Source organism: Anabrus simplex, chromosome 2, assembly GCF_040414725.1.
Source record: "Anabrus simplex isolate iqAnaSimp1 chromosome 2, ASM4041472v1, whole genome shotgun sequence".
In the NCBI taxonomy this organism is placed as follows: Eukaryota; Metazoa; Arthropoda; class Insecta; order Orthoptera; family Tettigoniidae; genus Anabrus; species Anabrus simplex.
Genome location: NC_090266.1, coordinates 1,153,315,127 through 1,153,336,934, shown reverse-complemented (window position 1 = coordinate 1,153,336,934; position 21,808 = coordinate 1,153,315,127). Strand labels below are relative to the sequence as shown.

Sequence of the window (21,808 nt, the reverse complement as noted above, 5' to 3'; positions counted from 1 at the left end):
CGGTGTATTTGTTATGGCATAACAGCCCTATCAATTTGATGTCAACAAACCCACAAAAGCCGTCGGACGCACGACTGTACGTACGTATCTAGTCAGCGCGGTCCGAACATCGTCCGTCCCAGGTCTCCTCGCTACCACACTGTAGTGCTGGTAGGGGAGGAGGAGCGCTAGTCTGACTGCCCAGTGCTCCCCGGGCGCGGGCGCGCTGTCGGAGCGCAATGACTGGATCCTGCTTTAGAACATACTTTGGTCTACTACTTTTGGTACCGAGCTGCAGTCGCTTAAGTGCGGCCAGTATCCAGTAATCGGGAGATAGTGAGTTCGAGCCCCACTGTCGGCAGCCCTGAAGATGGTTTTCCGTGGTTTCCCATTTTCACACCAGGCAAATGCCGGGGCTGTACCTTAATTAAGGCCACGGCTGCTTCCTTCCACTTCCTAGGCCCTTCCTATCCCATCGTCGCCATAAGACATATCTGTGTCGGTGCGACGTAAAACAAATAGCGTTACTACTTTTGGTCTTTTCAATATTGAGATAGAGGCCCGTTATATATATTCCATTATTTAGGAAACTGACCCCCCAACGGGTTCGCCATAAGACACAGTATTGTACAAGTTTTATGTTTTTGAATATAAATGGTTCCTTAAAAGAAGCGTGGACCCACTGACAACCGTCTCGGCAATCGTGGCTAGGTAGCTTTCCTTGAGGGCAAACCTCTTCCACAACTCGGACAACATCCCCGGTATGGTACGTCTTGCACCCTCTAACAATCCGTAAACGGTGACGGAGATTACATGATATTTCTCCATGATATAAATGGATAATGGAACATTGATTGCCTGCTTCTCAGAGTGTACATCGTGCGGCTGTTGTCCGCCTGATTCTATACGTACTGTTGGATCCAATAATACAGAACGAGCTCTCTGTTTATCGATGGCTAGAATATCCACTCTTCTCGTGTTTCCATTCTCAGCTAAGCAGTTCACTTCTTCATATACTTCCCACCCGTTACCGCGAAAGGCTTTTGCAATATCAGTGTGATAACCAGCAGGAAGTCAATCAAGATCATTCCCGCGACGTACATTGTTTGCATTTACAGTAAGAATCATCAGAAACATTCAGCGAAGGAGCTATCAGAAGCTAAGAATAAATTATCTTTAACCTACCAATTCCGTTGAAGATTCTGTAGCCATTCATTCGCGTCAAGTACTGTCGTGCGCACAGCCATGAAGACAAACCGCCGAAGACGGGACCAAAGATACAACCAAATAAGTAGGGCAGTGATGAGAGGAATCCGCTCTGAAACAGAAGTTAATCCCTTACAACAGGACGAGGATAGTAGCGAAGAAGCCGGACTATGCTAACACGTCATTGTCTAGAAATGTCAGTGGGCACAATCCAAATACACAGTTCGGGTTTGAATCTGATTCTACGACTACGAAAGATACGTGCAAATCTTATGATCATCTTACCTCCTTAATATTGAAATGCAGCACGTTAGCAAGGTATGATGGTAGTTGTATTAGAAGAGTGTTGGTGAGCCATAGAAAGGAAGATGACATACCCACTGCTGCCCAGAACGGAAGTGACGTCATGATCCTCCGCCATGGAGTGCTAAGTACCCTCTGTGAAAAATTAAAAAAATAAACATTTGCAAGACTCCAAATGTTTCAACTCAAAGGCTGTGTTGAGTTGATGTTCACAATTCTAATAATAATAATAATAATAATAATAATAATAATAATAATAATAATGGTAGAAATTTTCTTCTTTCTTTTCTTTTAGTTTCCACATTTGTTTTGCTACTTGTTTAACGTCGCACTGACACACCGAAGATTTTCGGTAACGGATGGATGGGGAAAGGACTAGGATTGGGAAGGCAGTGACCGTGGCCTTAATTAAGGTACCGCCTCAGCATTTGCCTGAGGTGAAAATGGGAAAACCGAGCTCGATAGCTGCAGTCGCTTAAGTGCGGCCAGTATCCAGTAATCGGGAGATAGTGGGTTCGAGCCTCACTGTCGGCAGCCCTGAAGATGGTTTTCCGTGGTTTCCCATTTTCACACCATGCAAATACCGGGGCTGTACCTTAATTAAGGCCACGGCCGCTTCCTTCCAATTCCTAAGCCTTTCCTATCCCATCGTCGCCACAAGACATATCTGTGTCGGTGCGACGTAAAACAAATAGCAAAAAAAAGAAAATGGGAAACCACGGAAAACCATCTTCAGGGCTGCGGGCGATGGATTTCGAACCCACTATCTCCCGAATGCAAGGTCACAGCTGCGTGACGCTAATCGCATAATCGCACGGCCAATTCGCTCGGTAGTTTCCAGATTGAAGGATGGTTTGTTCCTCGATCCAACCCCATATGTCATAATATGGTTATTTGTACCCCCACCCCGCCAGAACAACAAATCAAAGTGGCATACTAAAAAATAAGAAGCTACGATGGGGTGGTCTGTTCATTTCCACTTCTATTTTGTAACGTTGTGGCCAGCGATAGAATGCATAGAATAATCTCCTTCTGCCACAGAATATTAAGTGAGGTAAACTCCCTAACGACAGAAGTATCATCGAGGATATAATAATGACAATGGAAACCTACAACCTGTTTTCCAGTCATTGACCGGGTCAGGGATGGAATGAATGAAGCCCCATCTTGCGGCGAGGATAGGAGTTGTGCCGGCTGCCTAAGCCTGTCGCAATCCTCTAGGGCAATGATTAATGACTGACACATGAAATGAAATGATAATGTAGAGAGTTGCTGGAATGAAAGATGATTGGGAAAACCGGAGTACCCGGAGAAAATCCTGTCCCTCATCCGCTTTGTCCAGCACAAATCTCACATGGAGTGACCGGGATCTGAACCACAGAACCCAGCGGTCAGAGGCCGACGCGCTGCCGCCTGAGCCACGGAGGCTTATGATATAATAATAATAATAATAATAATAATAATAATAATAATAATAATAATAATAACTTCATTATAGACTGTCATGCCTCAGTCTGCAAGCCTCTGTGAATTTACTAACCGCTGCCACAATCCTCTATCCGTAACCAGTTCTGTGGCCTCGTTTAGTTCCCTTACTCTTATCTTTAAATCGGTAGAAACTAAGTCGTCTCGGTCTCCCTCTACTTCTCTTACCCTACGAAACAGAGTCCGTTTTTCTCGTTGGTAACCTATCCTCCTCCATTCGCCGCACATGTCCCCACCACCGAAGCCGATTTTTGCATACAGCTTCATCTAGAGAGTTAATTCCTAACTTAGACTTTTATCTCCCCATTCCGAGTACCCTCCTGCCATTGTTTCCACCTGTTTGTACCACCAATCATTCTCGCTACTGTTACTGCTAACTTATGAATAAGATATCCTGAGTCCACCCAGCTTTCATGACCGAAAAGCAAAGTTGTCTGAAAACAGACCGGTGTAAAGATAGTTTCGCCCGGGAACTGACTTCCTTCTTACAGAATACTATTTATCGCAACTGTGAACTCACTGCGTTAGCCTTACTGCACACATCCTAAATACTTGGAATTACCTACCCGTTCATCTTTGAATTCCCAACCTGACATTCAGTTCTCTTACATTTGTTACCTGATGACATCACTCTACTTTTGAAAAGACTACGTTTTCATATCATACCCATTGCACCTATTTTCAACCAAGCTTCAAGTTGCAGGCTTTCGGCACAGTCCGTCATTAAGACCAAGTCTTTAGCATAGGCCAAACTGCTTACGACGTTTTTACCTAACTGAATCCCTCCCTGCCACTTAATACCTTTTAGCAGATGATCCATGAGAACAATGGGTGTCCTGTAAATCGTCACCAGCAGGGGCCGTTCCCAGTGGCTTTCCTACCACTTCCAGGTCATATTTAAAGCTCGGGCTTCGCAGGCGGCCTGGTCTGCCTTGAACACTCAAACGAATTCCAGACTAATTTCTAGTACACTATTCACAGGCTTTGAACTGGTTAAATGCAATATCTATAGTATATAGGCGTGTTTGAAATCAGCTATTGGCTTCGTCACTTGCTTTCACCTCAAATTGAGCTCCGCCACTAATATTTAATTTATTTACATTAATAATAATAATAATAATAATAATAATAATAATAGTAATAATAATAATAATAATAATAATAATAATAATAATGTTATTTGCTTTACGTCCCACTAACTACTTTTTTAGGTCTTCGGGGACGCCGAGGTGCCGGAATTTAGTCCCGCAGGAGTTCTTTTACGTGCCAGTAAATCTACCGACACGGGCCTGTCGTATTTGAGCACCTTCAAATACCACCGGACTGAGCCAGGATCGAACCTGCCAAGTTGGGGTTAGAAGGCCAGCGCCTTAACCGTCTGAGCCACTCAGCCCGGCGTTTATTTGCATTATTTAAATGTATTTTTTACTCTCATAGGTCAACGTTTAAGCTCATTTACCTTATAGTGACTCTTCAGACATTTTGGAGATGAGAAATTGTTTTCAAATAAGTGACGGTGAGGCCTCTCGCCACTTTCTTCATGTTTTTTAACCGTTCTTTCCATTCTGTCATGTAGAGTCATGTTAGGAATCTTCCTTGCTGAGCCTCCTTATTTAAACAGTTGATGAGGTCCTTGACACGAGTTTTATTGTACCATCCCTCGACGGAGTTTGGTTGTTCCATGACGGCAGTTGCAAAAACTCCGAAACTCGACTCGAACTTCTTCGTTTTGCATCCATCTCTCCACTATATTTTACCATTTCAGGTCTTGTTTCATCTAATCTTGCTGCTTTATGGCACTGAAGTTAGTTTACCATTCTTTCCACTTCCTCAAACGTAATTTCACCATCATTGTTTCCCTCCCCATGAGCTCGGTTGTTTGCGACGTCACCAGGAAGATTTCCTTTTACGTTGAGAAGATTTTCAAAATATTCCTTCCACCTGACCAGTGATTCCCTGGGGCCTATTATGAATCTTCCTGATTTGTCCGAAACACTATTCAGTTCCTTTTTCCGTCCGCTTCTAAGAGTCTTCATTACTGTCCAGAAATCCGACTCGTTGGCTGAATGGTCAGCGTACTGGCCTTCGGTTCAGAGGGTCCCGGGTTCGATTCCCAGCCGGGTCGGGGATTTTGACCTTAATTGGTTAATTCCAATGGCTCGGGGGCTGGGTGTGTGTGGCGTATTCAACATTAGAAATCATCCTTGGTAGGGCCCTCATCTTCACAGACATGCAGGTCGCCTAATAGGCCGTCTACTAGAAAAATACCTGCACCAGGCCTCCCCGGAGGCTATACGCCATTATTATTACTGTCCAGAAAGGTTTCCGTGCTGCTTGACCTAGCCTTTCCAGGTTATTACCGAAATCTTCCCACTACTTCTTCTTGGATTCAATAATAATAATAATAATAATAATAATAATAATAATAACAACATGTGTTGCTGCAAATGTTATTTACAGGCCGGGATGAGAAGTTGTGAAGGTAGAGTGCTGCCATTTTTGGGCCCAAGTAGGCTGGTTCGATCCCGGCTCAATCCGATAATACTTGAAGGTGCTCAAATGTGCTAGATTTGCTAGCATGTAAACGAATTTCTGCGGGACAAAATTTCTGCTTCATCGGTGGCCCGAAAACAGTAAAAGTTGTTAGTGAAACGTTAAACTATTATTATTAGATCTCAGAAACGCCCGTGTACTGGACTCAAGATATGCATACGTGACTATTTAGTTGACTGTAATCGTCAATCAGTCGGTCTCGTGTCTATGATTACGTCTCACGTCAATGATCAGGAGAATTGGAGGGCATTACTTAGTGCGTGTTTGAGCGACCAGTGTGCATAAAATCTAAGGAACCTTAAACGCTATCCCAGGGCCCTGTTTCATAAAACATCTTTCAGTAATATTAATAATAATAATAAATAATAATAATATTAGTATTATGTTTCATAAAATGATTAGCTAATAATATTAGTTATTAGTTTATGAGTCGAAATTATTAGTAGATGTTTCTAATAATATTAGTAAATTGTTTCATAGACAACATGACTAATAAAAGTTACTCATATTATTAGGATTATTTCCATGAGTGTACTCATAATTCATATTATTAGTGAAACCAAAGTGAGCGGTATTTTAATATTTTGGCATAAAATCATGAATATCACTGAAATGGTCGACTCTGATTCAAATAGTGATACGGAACGAGTGTAGGTATTCACCGTTCAATAAATGTTACGTCAAAAACAGCCTGTACTGGAATATAACAAACATATGAATACAATGGGAGATTTAGGTTAGATTACAGAACTACTGAGTATTTATTTGCTTGATAGGATTGGTAATAGAACGTTCCACTGCAAGGAATGAAGCATAACCTTAAAATAGCAGCTTCGCATTGCACTCCGCCGGTTGGTAGAGATACACAGTATCATTGTGTTTCTCTAGTGCAGTTCTGCTCGGACACTCCAGGTATCCTTTAAAATCTTGGCTTATATCACAAATAAACCAAGATGATGCTGGTGATGATTATTGTTTTAAGGGGAAGTAGGCTACAACTAGCCAACCATCATCTATAATAACACTAATCAGATAGAAAAATGGAGAGGATCCGACATTTTGAAAAATGAAGGTATCGGCTAAAGAAAGAGAAGGGCCACGATGGGCGTGAAAATGAAAGACTCTCTCGGCCTCGCAACCTAGTACTGTCAGGGACGGAAAAGAACAAGAGTTGAACAAGGGAGGTTAGAAGGGTAGATGAAAATGAGCCTGGCAGAAGTAAGTTAAAGCAATGGCAGGACTCATCTCAGTGCCCCATGTTCGCCAACACACGCTCCCAAGTTGAGAGCCCTGGGACCCCATTTAGTCGCCTCTTACGACAGGCAGGGGATACCGTGGCTGTTATCCTGCCGCCCCCACCAACAGGGCGTAGTAAACAAAGATTTTGCTAGTCCATCTCAGAGATTTTTAAGAGCACATGAAAAAAAATGTAAAAGGAACAAGGAGGGTTATAGTGTGCAAACGGCTGCGAATAGTTGACGCTTTAACTCAATCACTTTCAGCAAAGTAACTTTCTTCTCTCACATTATTTTCACTTCTTTTATCCATTTTCACACGTATCTAATTCATATCAACGAAAATATCAAGTGAGCCTTTTGAACATGTGGATTAATAGTCGGTTGTAGTCAAGCATTAGCCTACTGCTAGGAAGAAACCCAAACGAAGAACATATGCAACAGACCGATTCTAACCTCCATTTGTATCAGCTGACTAATGAACTAATATTATTTGCAGTCTCTTAAGTGCGGCCAGTATCCAGTATTCGGGAGATAGTAGGTTCGAACCCCACTGTCGGCAGCCTTGAAAATGGTTTTCCGTGGTATCCCATTTTCACACCAGGCAAATGCTGGGACTGTCCCTTAATTAAGGCCACGGCCGCTTCCTTTCCACTCCTAGCCCTTTCCTGTCCCATCGTCGCCGTAAGACCTATCTGTGTCGGTGCGGCGTAAAACAACTAGCAAAAAAAAAAAAAAAAAAACTAATATTATTAGTGAATATATTTTATTAGTCATGTGTAAATCTTTATGAAACAGAATTTGGTTAACTGATAATTATTTTTATGAGTTCTAATATTATTAGTTAGTTTTATGAAACAGGGCCCATGTCTCATAAAAGAATATTGTAGTTACCTGCTTCTGTTTGCTGGAGCTCGCCTGACGATTTTCGATGATAAAGTCTTTCTCTGGGCTGGAAATACGAGGATGAACTTCGGGTGTGTCATAGACAAAGTAGAGCCATGGCACGATGAACAGGACACAGACAACTCCGAAGACATAGAAGACTGAAGCCCAACCCCAGTGGTCCACCAACAGTCCAGAGAGACTCATACATAGGAGATTACCAGCTGAGCTCGCTGTGGACACACAGAGGTCAATCAGCTCTAACACGTAACTCTAAAATAAGACTTTGGGGAACAACCTCCTTTTGCAGTAAACTGATGATCCGAACATAATTGTGGCCCTATGGAGACGGGAACTGGAATCTGCTTCCGTGGTGTATGTTAGCAAAATATCTAACATGCCTTCGTCAAAGATTATCTCCAGATGATTAATTGATAGGTAGGCCTATTGTAATTTCGTTCCAATAAGTGGATTCTTGTAGTCCGGCTCCTTGGCTAAATGGTCAGCGTATTGGTACTTGTCTTTGGTTCAGAGAACTCCGCGTTCGATTTCCGGCACAGCATATTTCCTAGATATATTCCGCTTCCAGTTCATAGGCACACCATTAAACCTGTGTACTTGAGTCATCAGTCCATAGACTGGTTTGATTCAGCTCTGCACGCCACCCTATCCTGTGCTAGCCTTTTCATTTCTACGTAATTGCTGCATCCTACATCTATTCTAATCTATTTGTCATATTCGTACCTACCGTTCTTACCACCTACACTTCCCTCAAAAACCAACCGAACAAGTCCTGGGTGCCTTAAGATGTGTCCTATCACTCTATCTCTTCTTCTGGTCAAATTTAGCCAAATTGATCTCCTTTCACCAATTCGATTCAGTATCTCTCCATTCGTGATTCGATCTACCCAAATGACCATCAGCATTCTTCTGTAAAACCATATTTCAAAAGCTTCTATCTTCTTTATTTCTGAGCTAGTTAAGTTATTGTCCACGTTTCACATCTATACAATGCCACACTCAGGACGAAAGTCTTCAAAAACATCTTTCTACTTTCTATATCACGGCCATCCAAACAGCGCTCCCCGAGCACTAGCGCTCTGGCCGCGCTCTAAGCCAGTGTTCCGAGCGCTTTGGGGGAAGGTAGTTTCAGTAGTGGTAGGAGGAGCTTGGCTGGCTGAGCGAGCGGTCTGCCCGCCGCGCCGAGAAGAGCAGCCGATCTATCAGTCGCTAGTTTAGTCTACACTATACAATGCGCTTTGTAGACAGCGTGTAACTAAATCAGTTTCGCAGTTGTCATGACTGAACATCATACAAAAAGAAAAGGAGTGTTGAAGCAGCAGCCTTTAAAGCAGAATTGGACATTTCATTTTTCTGTACAGCTTATAAAGTGCATGCCAAATTTTTAGTGTGCCACCAAGATTTAATGCGTTTAAAAAACCACAATTTGGAACGGCACTACAGTGCCAACCACAGGGATGATTACGGTGATTTGACAGACGCCAGTCACCAATCGAAGTTGGAAGAATTGAAAGAAAATTTCAAGCAGCACTGTTTTGTAAGTATTATTGTTTTAATTTTTAAATGCTTGTTTTCAAACGGGAATGAAGAAATGTTTGAATTATCTGAAGAACACTAAAATTGTGACTTGCCTATTTTTGTCTGACAGGAGATTGAGGAGAGTGAGGTTGGTGGACCCAATTTACGAACAAGCTACAAAAGTTCGCCGCGAATTGCCAAAGCTGAGAAACCCTTCACGGAAGGGAATGTAATCAAGGAGTGCCTAATGGACGCGGCGGCATGTATTTGTCCTATGGAGCTACTTGAGAAATTTGACAAAATCTCTCTTTCTCATCAAACTGTGGCTCGCAGAATAGACGATATGGCCGTTGATATGGAACAGCAATTAATGGAGAAGACAGCAAATTTTGTTTCCTTTTCCATCGCCCTCGACGAATCAACCGACATTGCGGACACAGCTCAGCTCGTTATTTTCATTCGAGGGGTGGATGACGATCTTCCGGTCACCGAGGATTTCCTAGACTTGGTAGCTCTCAAAGTCACCACTGCCGGTTTCGATATTTTCCAAGCAGTGGAGGGTGTTTTTGAGTCAATGGGATTAAAATGGGAGCGGTTCACGAGTGTAACGACGGATGGAGCTCCTCCTTTACGTGGTCTACGCACGGGGTTCCTAAGCTATCTAAAATTAAAAATGGCTGAGAGGGGTAGTACCCTAATGGCGGCGATCTACTGCTTGATACACCAGGAGGTAGTCTGTGCAAAAGTCGCCAAGCTTAAAGACGTAATGGGGATAGTTGTACGAATGGTAAATTTTCTTCGCTCCCATGGACTCACGCACCGTCAATTCAAAGAGTACCGGGAGAGTTGGCCGTGCATTTAGGGGAGCGCAGCTATGAGCTCGCAATCAAGAGATAGTTGGTTCGAACCCCACTATCGGCAGTTGTCCCATCATCGTCGGTGCGACGTAAAGAAAAAACTTTCAAAGAGTTCTTGGATGACATCGAAGCGGAGTGTCCGGATATCCCGTACCATGCAGAAGTAAGATGGTTGAGCAAAGCGAAGGAGCTTCATCGAGTTTTTTTGCTTGCGGAATGCAATAGATACCTTTTATGACACAAAATGGCGGCCCGAAGTTCTTTTGCGTGATCCTAAGTGGGTGGCGGACTTGGCCTTTTTAATTGACTTTACTTCCCATCTGAATACTTTGAACACTTCGCTTCAGGGCGAAAAGCACAATATCTGCTCTAAATTCAAGCGTTCAAAAGAAAATTGATTTTGTGGAAAAACCAGTTGCGTGCAAGGAACACAGGACATTTTCCATTGCTTGAAACAGTGAAATAAGGTGTCGACTTTGATGAGTACTTGCAGGTAATTCGCCAATTACAGGAAGAGCTTGAAAATAAATTTTCAGAATTATCAGAACTTCAAGCGGTGTTAGATGTATTTGTTCGACCATTTTCTCTTAGTGCAGACAGTGTTCCACAGCTATTTCAATTAGAGTTGCTTGAACTGCAGTGCAATGTCCATCTTAAAGACCGCTTTCTATTGTCACGAAGTTTAGAAGAATTTTACAGCGGCTTTCCGCAAGAATACCTCCTTTTGTATAAGCATGCATGTAAAGTTCTGTCAATGTTCGGCTCAACGTCCAATTGTGAGCGTTTCTTTTCGGTTCTTAAGCTTACCAAAAGTAAACATCGTGCGATAGAAACTTGTGCAATTGTTTAAGAATATTGGTAAAAGTTTGTTGTATTTACCTCTCAGATATGTTCAAATTTCAGTTTTGAATAAATCACGTTACTGCATTCTTTACTGAATACACTTGATTTCGTTTCCTGCATATTCCATACATCGGAGTACCTTTCGATTTGTACATGCGGTATATTTGTTATGGCAAAACAGCCCTATCACTATGCTGTCAACAAACCCACAAATGCCGTCGGACGCACGACTGTACGTACGTATCTAGTCAGCGCGGTCCGAAAATCGTCCGTCTCAGGTCTCCTCGCTACCACATTGTAGTGGTGGTAGGGGAAGGAGCGCTAGTCTGACTGCCCAGTGCTCCCCGAGCGCGGGCGCGCTCTCGGAGCGCAATGGCTGGATGGCCCTGTCCTATATCAATGTTCGAAGTGAGCAAATTTCTTTTCTTAAGAAAGGCCTTCTTTGCATGTGCTAGTCTGCATTTCATGTCTTCTTTGCTTCTGCCATCGTCTGTTATTTTACTACCCAAGTAACAACATTCATCTAGGGCCTACTTCCTTTAAGACTTCATTTCCTAATCTAATATTTCCTGGATCACCTGACGTCGTTCGACCGCACTACATTACTTTTGTTTTGGACTTATGTATTTATTTTCATCTTGTACTCCTTACCCAAGACTCTGCCCATACCATTCAGCAATTTCTCCAGATCTTTTGCAATCTCAGATAAAATAACAATATCATCAGCAAATCTCAGGGTTTTGATTTCCTCTCCTTGGATTGTGATTCCCTTTCCAAATCCCTCTTTAATTTCCTTTACTGCCTCTTCTTACAAACATTGAAAAGGAGGGAGGAAAACTGCAGCCTTACCTCACTCCTTTCTGGATTGCTGCCTCCTTTTCAAAATCCTCGATTCTTATCACTGCAGAATGATTTTTATACAGATTGTAGATAATTCTTCGTTCACGGTATCGGGTCCCGATAACCTTCAGAATCTCAAACAGCTTGGTCCTATCAACAAAATCTACGAACATCATGTATGGGGGCTTGTCCTTCTTAATTCGATCCTCTAAGATCAGACATAAAGTCAGGATTGCTTCACGTGTTCCTACATTTCTTCTGAAGCAAAATTGATCTTCTTCCAACCCAGTTACAATTTGTCTTTCCATTCGTCTGTAAATAATACATGGACGCGTTAAAATTTTGCAGGCGTGAGATACTAAACTAATGGTGCGGTAGTTTTCACACTTCTCAGCACCGGATTTCTTAAGAATATGTATAACGACATTCTGCCGAAAATCGGATGGCTATTCTCCTGTCTCATACATCTTACACACTAAATGGAATAACCTTGCCATGCTGGTTTCTCCTAAAACAGTCAGTAATTCAGGGGGATTGCCATCTATTCCAGGTGCCTTGTTCCTAATTAGGTCTCTCAAAAGTTCTGTTAAATTCTGACCTCAAAATTGGGTCTGCCATTTCATCAGCATCAACAGCCTCTTCTTGTTCCAGAACCATATCGTCTACGTCTTTACCTTGATAAAACTGTTCGATATGTTCCTGCTATCTTTCTGCCCTGTCTTCTTTCCCCAGAAGTTTTTTTTTCCATCTCAGCTCTTAATATTCATACGCCTAGTTTTCCTTTCTCGAAAAGTTTCCTTGATTTTCCTGTATGTAGCATCTACCTGTCCTAGGACAAGTACAACCTTCAATATCCTTGCACTTCTCCTTCAGCCATTCTTCCTTAGCTGTCCTGCACTTCCTATCCCCTTAACTGTTTAATCACCTGTAGGTCTATTCCTTTCTGACATTTTCATTTTTTGAATTCTCGTACATTCATCGTTCATCAATCAGGTCTAGTATCTCCTTAGTTATCCATTGATTCTTACTTGATCTTTCCTTTCTTCCTAACATTTCTTCAGGAGTCCTAGTGACCTCATTATTCACGACCGCCCATTCTTCCTCTATTGTGTTTTTTCAGCCTTTTCATTTAGTACTTGTGCAACATGTTCCTTGAAACAGTCCCTCACACTCTTCTCTTTCAACTTGTCTAGATACTGTCTCCTTGCATTCCTCCCTTTCTTCAATTTCTTCAACTTCAGATGGTATTCTATGACCACCAAGTTGTGGTCAGAGTCCACGTCTGCTCCTAGGAAAGTTTCTGCAGTTCAACACCTAGTTCGTAATGTCTGCCTAATCATAATGAAGTCTATTTGATACCTCCCAGTGTCTCCAGGTCTCGTCCAAGTATACGGCCGTCGTTTGTGGTTTCTGAACGAAGTATTAGCAAGGACTAAATTATGATTGGTGCAGAATTCAACCAGCCTACTTCCTCTTTCATTCCTTTGTCCCAATCCGAATTCTCCTACTGTATTACCTTCTCTTCCTTGGCCGACCACTTCATTCCTGTCCCCCATCACAATTAGATTCTCGTCACCTTTTACATACCGTATTAAATCTTCTATCTCGTCATATATTCTTTCGATTTCTTCATCTGTTGAACTAGTAGGCACATTGCCCTGCACTATTGTGGTGGGCATTGGTTTGGTGTCTATCTTGGCTGTTTGGTACTACACAATCTCTTCTTCTTCTTCTTCTTGCTGGCCTGTTTCCTTTTACAAATCAATTGGATTCAGCACTTGACGTGGATTTGGCGCTGTTTTACGGCCGGATGCCCTTCCTAATTCGAACACTATATGGAGGGATGTATTCACTCTTGCGTGTTTGTGTTGTGTGTAGATGAGAAGTGCATTAGGGCGAACACAAGCCCCCAGTCCCCGAGCAGAGAAATTAATTATACGCAGTCAATATCCTTGGCACAGCCGGGAATCGAACCCGGGGCCTTCTGAGCCGAATGCCAGTACGCTGACCATACAGCGAATGAGCCAGACATTTGGTACTACACAAACATTTACAGTAAATGTCTTGTTAAAAGAAGCTAAGCTAAGCAATACCGTCGAGGAAGTGTTGACCTTAACCACGTGACACTCCAATATGTGCAGGCCATCGCGTTGGACAGCAGTCATCTTGGCAGGCCAAAATCGTCAATGGGCAGTGTGTGCCACAGGGTTATTCGCAGTACCGTCTAATGGAAGCGGGGGAGTCATAAGTAAAGACAGGCACAATATGAAGACAATTTTGCAAAAATATGAAATGTATTTAGGATAAATATGAAACTATGAAAATATGTTTAATAATATTATGAAATACAATAAATCACAATAATGATATCATTTTAAATTGTTATTGGAATTTATCAAGACATAAAGGAATAATATTTGCTGTAATTACAATATTCTACGTTTCTAGTGCATTCAGCTATTAGTACTTTAATGAGAATTACAGTATGATACAAGCAGATTTTCAATATTTCACTGATTTCTCCGATATATTCCCCGGAAATATTATGCACGTAATAATGGTACCTGAGTCCTGGCTTAAAAGAATAAATCGCTTCTTCTTTAGCCCATATGGAAAGCTACTCACTAATCAGGAACGACAGAATGGGGAAGGGAGGGAGAGGTGTGGCAATGGACATACGGAATGACCTGAAGTTTAAAATAAATCTTAAAACGACGGATCTGTTCACCAATAGTCCCAAATTCCTACTTATTGAATTGAAAGTTCGTAGTGTGAAGCAGCTGCTTGGTGTAGTACGCCGAAGACTGGACATACAGTATGGAAGTGCTGGAGGAAGCACTTCAGGACTTACTAGCCAGGTATGAGCATGCCATTTTAATGGGATTCTTTAATACTGATCTGACAAAGCATGGCTCGTTGAAGGTTAAACGATTTAAAAACATGTTTACTTCTCTTTATATGTCAATCCTACTCACCACACAGCCACTTCCCACACCCTGTTAAACCTAGTCATAACCAATAACACAGACAGAATACAGATCCACGGATATTTACCTGCCCCTGCATTATCACACCATGACCTAATTTATGCTGCCTACTCCCTCGAGTGCCCAGATACAAACCCAAATCGATTACATACCGAGACATCAAAAACGTAAACGACGACGAGTTTATATTAGACGCATTAAACGTACCGTGGCATGACATCCGATACTTACACAACATAGACGATAAGGTTACCCCCCTCAACCATTAACTTACTACTCTCTACGACACACACGCCCCATTTGGGACACCTTTTGTGCTATTTGCTTTACGTCGCACCGACACAGATAGGTCTTATGGCGACGATGGGACAGGAAAGGCCTTGGAATGTGAAGGAAGCGGCCGTGGCCTTAATTAAGGTAGAGCCCCAGCATTTGGCTGGTGTGAAAATGGGAAGCCACGGAAAACCATCTTCAGGGCTGCCGACAGTGGGATTCCAACCCACTATCTTCCGGATGCGAGCTCACAGCGCCGCGCTCCTAACCGCACGGCCAACTCGCCCGGTATTTGGGACACCTAGAATAAAGCGTAAACCAGCAACATGGTTGACACAAGACATCAGACAAAAAAATATGTGATAGGGACGCACCGTATAAACACTCTAATAAATATCCTACAGCCGAAAATGTTGAAAAATACAGGAAACTATGCAATGCAGCAACTCAAGCGATCAGAAACGCAAAAATACGACACACGCATGGAATCCTGAAAAGGAACACCTCAAACAAGGCATGGAAATCTCTCCGCAGTATTGGTCTGGGGGGGAAATAAAGGAAACAAAGTAAAAATTGGCATACCACTGGACGACCTCAACAGACATTCTAGCACTCAATCATCAGCAAACCAAAAAGAGACAATAGAAATAGTTATTTCTAAACAGAGACAGTTGACCGATACATTTCAATTCGCCCACGTTACACCACATGACGTTAGGACCGTGATATCTGAAATAAAATCAGACGCAGCTGGTTGTGACGGAATAAACTTGCCGCAGATTAAAAAAAAATACGGAAATTGTTCTCCCCACAATCATACACATTATAAACACGTCTCATGACTGAGATTTTTCCTTCAGAATGGAAGTGTGCCATAATACCATAGCAACCCAGAAGACTTTCGACCAATTTGTATATTACCCTGCCAAGGTAAAATACTCGAAGAAATCGTACACAAACTATTCTCTATTTATCTTCACAAACACAACCTACTGGACAGATATCAATCAGGATTCCGACATAAACACAGCACCACTACAGCATTACTGAAAGTTACCAATGATATTCAGTTAGAAATGGACAAAGGACGAATGACATTTCTCATAAAGTAAAGCATTTGACTGCGTAGACAGAGATATGAAAATGAAAACCTACAGCCTGTTTTCCAGTCATTGACCGGGTCAGGGATGTAATGAATGAATAATATATATAGGCTATTATTATAATGGGGCCGCCACTCCCAAAGTGATTTATTATTAATGACTGATAAATGCAAAGAAATGATAATGGAGAGTGTTGCTGGAATGAAAGATGACAGGGAAAACCGGAGTACCCGGAGAAAAACCTGTCCTGCCTCCGCTTTGTCCAGCACAAATCTCACATGGAGTGACCGGGATGTAAACCATGGTATCCAGCGATGAGAGGTCGACGCACTGCAGTCTGAGCCACGGAGGCTCCCAGACAGAGATACAATTCAATTCAAAGCTATCAATTTTTTCTCTACGCCTTTATCTTCGCTTCAGTCAAATCTCATGGGACGTCAACAATGTGTACCAGTAGGCACTAATACCTCAAACTGGGAACAAACGGAAGCAGGAGTAATTTAAGGCAGTGTCTTGGCACCACTTCTCCTTTCCATGTACCCAAATGACTTACCAGAAAATCTTAAAAACTGCAAATACCACTTAGGCCTATATGCAGATGACATAGGTACAGTTATACTTACATACAGACCCAAACGACATTCACGTGGCCATAAATAACGTGAACGAAGACCTAAACAGAATTCGAGACTGGACTGTTAATAATTCCCTTAAAGTGAACTCCAAAATATTACCAGCCATCATACTAGGATCCAAAAATAATCACATTAAATTGGAGAGAAAAAGAAAATTCCTCCTATTATGTTCAAGGGAACAGAAATCGGTCTGAAAGATTCCGTGAAGAACCTTGGCCTAATCGTTGACAAAAATCTAACTTGATCTGAATATGCAACAACAATCTGCCAGCGAACTTTCTACACACTACACTCATTTAAAAGGGTAAGAGAACTCCCACTTGAAACAAAGACATTACTTATACAAAGTCTAATTCTACCCATTTTCGACTACGGATACGTTATATACAACAGATTAAACAGCACACTCGGTACCAAATTACAGCGCACATACAACGCATATATCTGCTTTATTTTCAATAAACCGAGACATTGCCATATCTCCCCCTACCTCAATCAGTTATCTTGGCTATAATAAGAGGAGAGACGAAATCTGCACTCTGTGCCAGTTATTTACAGTGTTGTACAGAGCGAAACACTTGTTTACTTGAGAGACGACCTTCAGTACCTATCATCCAGAAATAGTCACCAAACAAGGTCATTAACTAACTACTCGCTAAGTTTCCCTACACATCACACTACTATAGTTACAGAGATTCATTCTTCCCCGCTACTATCTGCCTGTGGAATTCCCTGCCGGCTGAAGTTAGACACATTCGTATTACTCAGGTGTTCAAAAGCAGGTGTTACAAACATTACTTTTCATACAGTATAAGAACATAATCTATAGCACATATCTAAGATAATGTACATTCTTCAGAGTCCAGAGTGCGACAGGCTTCGGCAGCCGGCACAATATTCCTATCCTCGCCGCCGCTAGGTGGGGGCTTCATTCAATTCCATTCCGGACCCGGTCGAGTGACTGGAAACAGACTGTGAATTTTCATAGTGAAGTATTCATATACAGAGGATATGTGAGATATTGCTGTCGTTATCGCGAGACGAGTGCTAGTTATATCTGTGGTTAATTTCGGAACTTAAAGTGACGTTTATACCCATAAAGTGTCTAAGCATTTTCTGACGCTGAATAGGAAAGTTCAATTTGGGTTTTATTATGTAACATAAAAAGCAATATAGGATACTTAAATTTAGCGACATTTCTAGCGACTATTCACGTTTCGTTAGTGACTGAATACGATTATGAGTTGGCAGCTCTGCAACCGCCGTTTCATTTTCAGGTTGGCAACTCTAGGTAGCAGCAGTGTATCTCACTTTGGTGGGTATTTATTTTTATATATTTATTTAATTATTAGATACAGCCTATAGAGGGCCATTTTGCAGCAATAATTTCTTTTCTTCTTTATCTGTTTATTCTTCAGGGTCGGTTTTTCCCTCGGACTCAGCGAGGGATCCCACCTCTACCGCCTCAAGGGCAGTGTCCTGAAGCTGCAGACTCTGGGTCAGGGATACAACTGGGCAGGATGACCAGTACCTCGCCGAGGCGGCCTCACCTGCTATACTGAACAGGGGCCTTGCGGGGGGGGGGGGGAAGATTGGAAGGGATAGACAAGGAAAGAGGGAAGGAAGTGGCCGTGGCCTTAAGTTAGGTACCATCCCGGCATTTGCCTGGAGGAGAAGTGGGAAACCACGGAAAACCACTTCCAGGATGCCTGAGGTGGGAATCGAACCCACCTCTACTCAGTTGACCTCCCGAGGCTGAGTGAATCCCGTTCCAGCCCTCGTACCACTTTTCAAATTTCGTGGCAGAGCCGGAAATCGAACCCGGGCCTTCGGGGGTGGCAACTAATCACACTAACCACTACGTCACAGAGGCGGACAATAATAAGTTTAAATAAGTATAAATATAACAAAGGTATAAACAACAATATTATTTATCAACAATAAATTAACGATTATTAACAATAACAATGTAACGACAATGGCAAGGATAACTGGCAAGTGTCGGTTACGGAAATTAGGAAGAAGAAAGGTCGAGGGTTGGAGGGACGGAAGAAAATGGAAACCTGAAGAGGACTTTAGTGCTGAACTTAAGTGTCGTGAGTGATACAATATGTCAACCAGTAAGTTGATAGTGAAATCAGAGTATTCACATCTGAATGGGAACGTGAATATTTTTCAAAATACTGAATAAAGAGCACAAACCACAGCGCTTAGTGAATCTTCAAGTGTTTGAAGGAGCAGAAACTGAAGAGATACCTTATGACAAACCATTAAAAAATTTCCAAAATCTTAGGTGTAAGTCAATAATAATAATAGTCTTATTGGCTTTACGTCCGACTAACTACTTTTCCAGATTTCGGAGAAGCCGAGGTGCCGGAATTTAGTCCTGCAGGAATTCTTTAACGTCCCTGTAAATCAACCGACACGAGGCTGACGTATTTGAGCACTTTCAAATACCACCGGACTGAGCCAAATTGGGGTCAGAAGGCCAGCACCTCAACCGTCTGAGCCACTCAGCCCGGCAAGAAAAGATGTGTGTTATTAGTTGGAGAGAATACTTAATTTCTGGACCCACCAGGCTTATTTTGGTTTTGGCTGGGGTTTTGAGACCGGATGCACTTCCTGACTGATTCTTGAGATGAAAATTTTACTCAGAATCGACGGGGATTCGAAGTAGGAAGCCAGCAGAAAGCCATTTTTACTAATGTAGCTAAACAACAAGAATGATCTGTGCTGACTACGAACAGTAGGTGATGGTGAATTGAATAAGAACTGTGTGATAAAGAATGCAGAAGCATTAAATGAAAATGAAGTAGCAAACGAATTTAAGACAAAGTCATCTCCGTACAGGCCATGAAGGCCCTTGGGGGGGCGGAAGGTAAAGCGTAGTTAACTCTACACCCATCCGTCTTTGCCCCCAGGAATTAACCTGGTACTCATTTCGGTGTAGGATAAGTGCACCTCCGGAAGTGGAAATCTCGTTACCGGTACTTAATTTTTCAACTTCCTGACGAGGATTCGAACCCATGTTCTTCCAGGTGAACCGAGCACGCCAGACAGCGTCCCTTTCTAAACAAACTACTGGCCACGCATCTGATAATATTAATTTCTGGGGTCTCTGGAGCCACCCAGACTCATTTAGCCGGGGTTTTAAAACAGGATGCCCTTCCTGACGTCTCCTGATTCTTGAGATGAAAATCTAAACCCAGAATCGACCGGGTTTCGAACTGGGAAGCCAGCATCTAAGCCACCGAGCTAATTATGCTCTTTTACACCGCACAACTGAAAGCGTTGCTATTTTAACGCTATTACGAGTGCCGTGGAAGAATTCGGTGGTTTACTAAAATAGTCCTATATAGTTACTGATGCCGCAAAATCCACGACACCGAGCTCGATAGCTGCAGTCGCTTAAGTGCGGCCAGTATCCAGTATTCGGGAGATAGTAGGTTCGAACCCCACTGTCGGCAGCCCTGAAAATGTTTTTCCGTGGTTTCCCATTTTCACACCAGGCAAATGCTGGGGCTGTACCTTAGTTAAGGCCACGGCCACTTCCTTCCCATTCCTAGCCCTTCCCTATCCCATCGTCGCCATAAGACCTATCTGTGTCGGTGCGACGTAAAGCAACCAGCAAAAAAAAAAAAAAAAAAAAAAAAAAAAAAAAAAAAAAAAATCCACGACAGGGAGAGAAAATTATTTCGCTGGACTTTTAAATAAAATCAAATATTTCTTTTACAAGTTGTCTTATGTCACGCCGACACAGATAGGTCTTACGGCGACGATGGGACAGGAAAGGGCTAGGAATGGGAAGGAAGCGGCCGTGGTCTTAATTAAGGGTACAGCCCCAGCATTTGCCTGATGTGAAAATGGGTAACCTCGGAAAACCATCTTGAGGGCTGTCGACAATGGGGTTCGAACCCACTATCTCCCGAATACCGGTTGCTGGCCGCACTTAAGCGACTGCGACTATCGAGCTCGGTTAGAATCAAATCGCTGCACTACTCTGCATCGTACTGTACATCATGAGAGACTACGTGCAAAAACAATAATTAATCTGTCATGAGAATCACTAATTTGGTGTGAAGGGGAAATCAGTACAACACTCAAAGAAAATTCTGCCCCTCGTGGAAGAAATGTGATCTGCTTACGTTGGTCTGCATCTCTACACTGACGTAAGGTGGTTAAGCAGCAGTAAAGCCCCATTCACAATGCAAACGTAACATGAACGTAAAGCATACATTTTAACATCTCGATAAAATCAAATAACGTGGTAGCGGAATTCATATTACTTCAAACATCTCTTGTTTTGCTCCTGGGAGCTGTGTACATAAAAAGGCGAACTCAACAACGATGCAGAAAATGATTTCATCCCTTGAATCAAAGAAGTTTATCTCAGGGCGATTTCGGTAATCTGCTTTCAGAAATGACCATCATCAGTTCGTTTTGTACATGCGGATGAAACATGAACTGTTCGACACTATCTTAGGATTTGATTCCCCTTTCCTAATAAAAAGAAGTGTAAGGTCTCCTTTACCGACATCTATGCGCCTAGCTATCACACTCCGATGAGATGTTTGGATGATATCGTTTTCGTGAAGTAGTAGTCTGTCATAATGTTAAGAAATATACAGGGACACTGCTTTATCTATGACAGAGATTGTCTCTTGTCCGTTCGCCAGCGCTGCGAGCTTGTCTCCCGCCATTTACCGTCAGATTTCATTGCTACAGCATATTTATTTCCACGTATTCTCTTTCGGTGCAGCGTCTTTGTAATTCTTTTTCCTTTTATCATACATACACACAACGATTATTTTGAAAGATAATTACAAGTGTTTCGTCGAAAGAAGTCATTATATCGCGCACAAAATACACTGACTGACAGAGCAAATGCAACACCAAGAAGGAGTGGTTCGAAAGGGATGAAAGTTGGGGAAAAAACAGAGACGGCACGGACGAATAATTGATGTTTATTTCAAACCGATATGCAGGTTACACAATGCGCACGGCATCGACTCAGTAGGATGTAGGACCACCGCGAGCGGCGATGCACGCAGAAACACGTCGAGGTACAGAGTCAATAAGAGTGCG

At 42.4% G+C, this 21,808-nt stretch overlaps 1 protein-coding gene across 2 annotated transcripts in view; it reads right to left on the bottom strand.

Annotated features, from left to right (window-relative positions):
- The window catches only part of LOC136863816 (sialin), a 420,132-nt gene that overhangs the window by 40,434 nt on the left and 357,890 nt on the right, over positions 1–21,808 (bottom strand). For both annotated transcript variants that reach the window (XM_068225912.1, XM_068225911.1), the window contains 3 exons: positions 7,656–7,879; positions 1,471–1,623; positions 1,165–1,297 (listed from right to left, as the gene is read on the bottom strand). In XM_068225912.1, the coding sequence (XP_068082013.1) occupies positions 1,165–1,297; positions 1,471–1,623; positions 7,656–7,879 (510 nt within the window). The remainder of the gene's footprint in view (positions 1–1,164; positions 1,298–1,470; positions 1,624–7,655; positions 7,880–21,808) is intronic.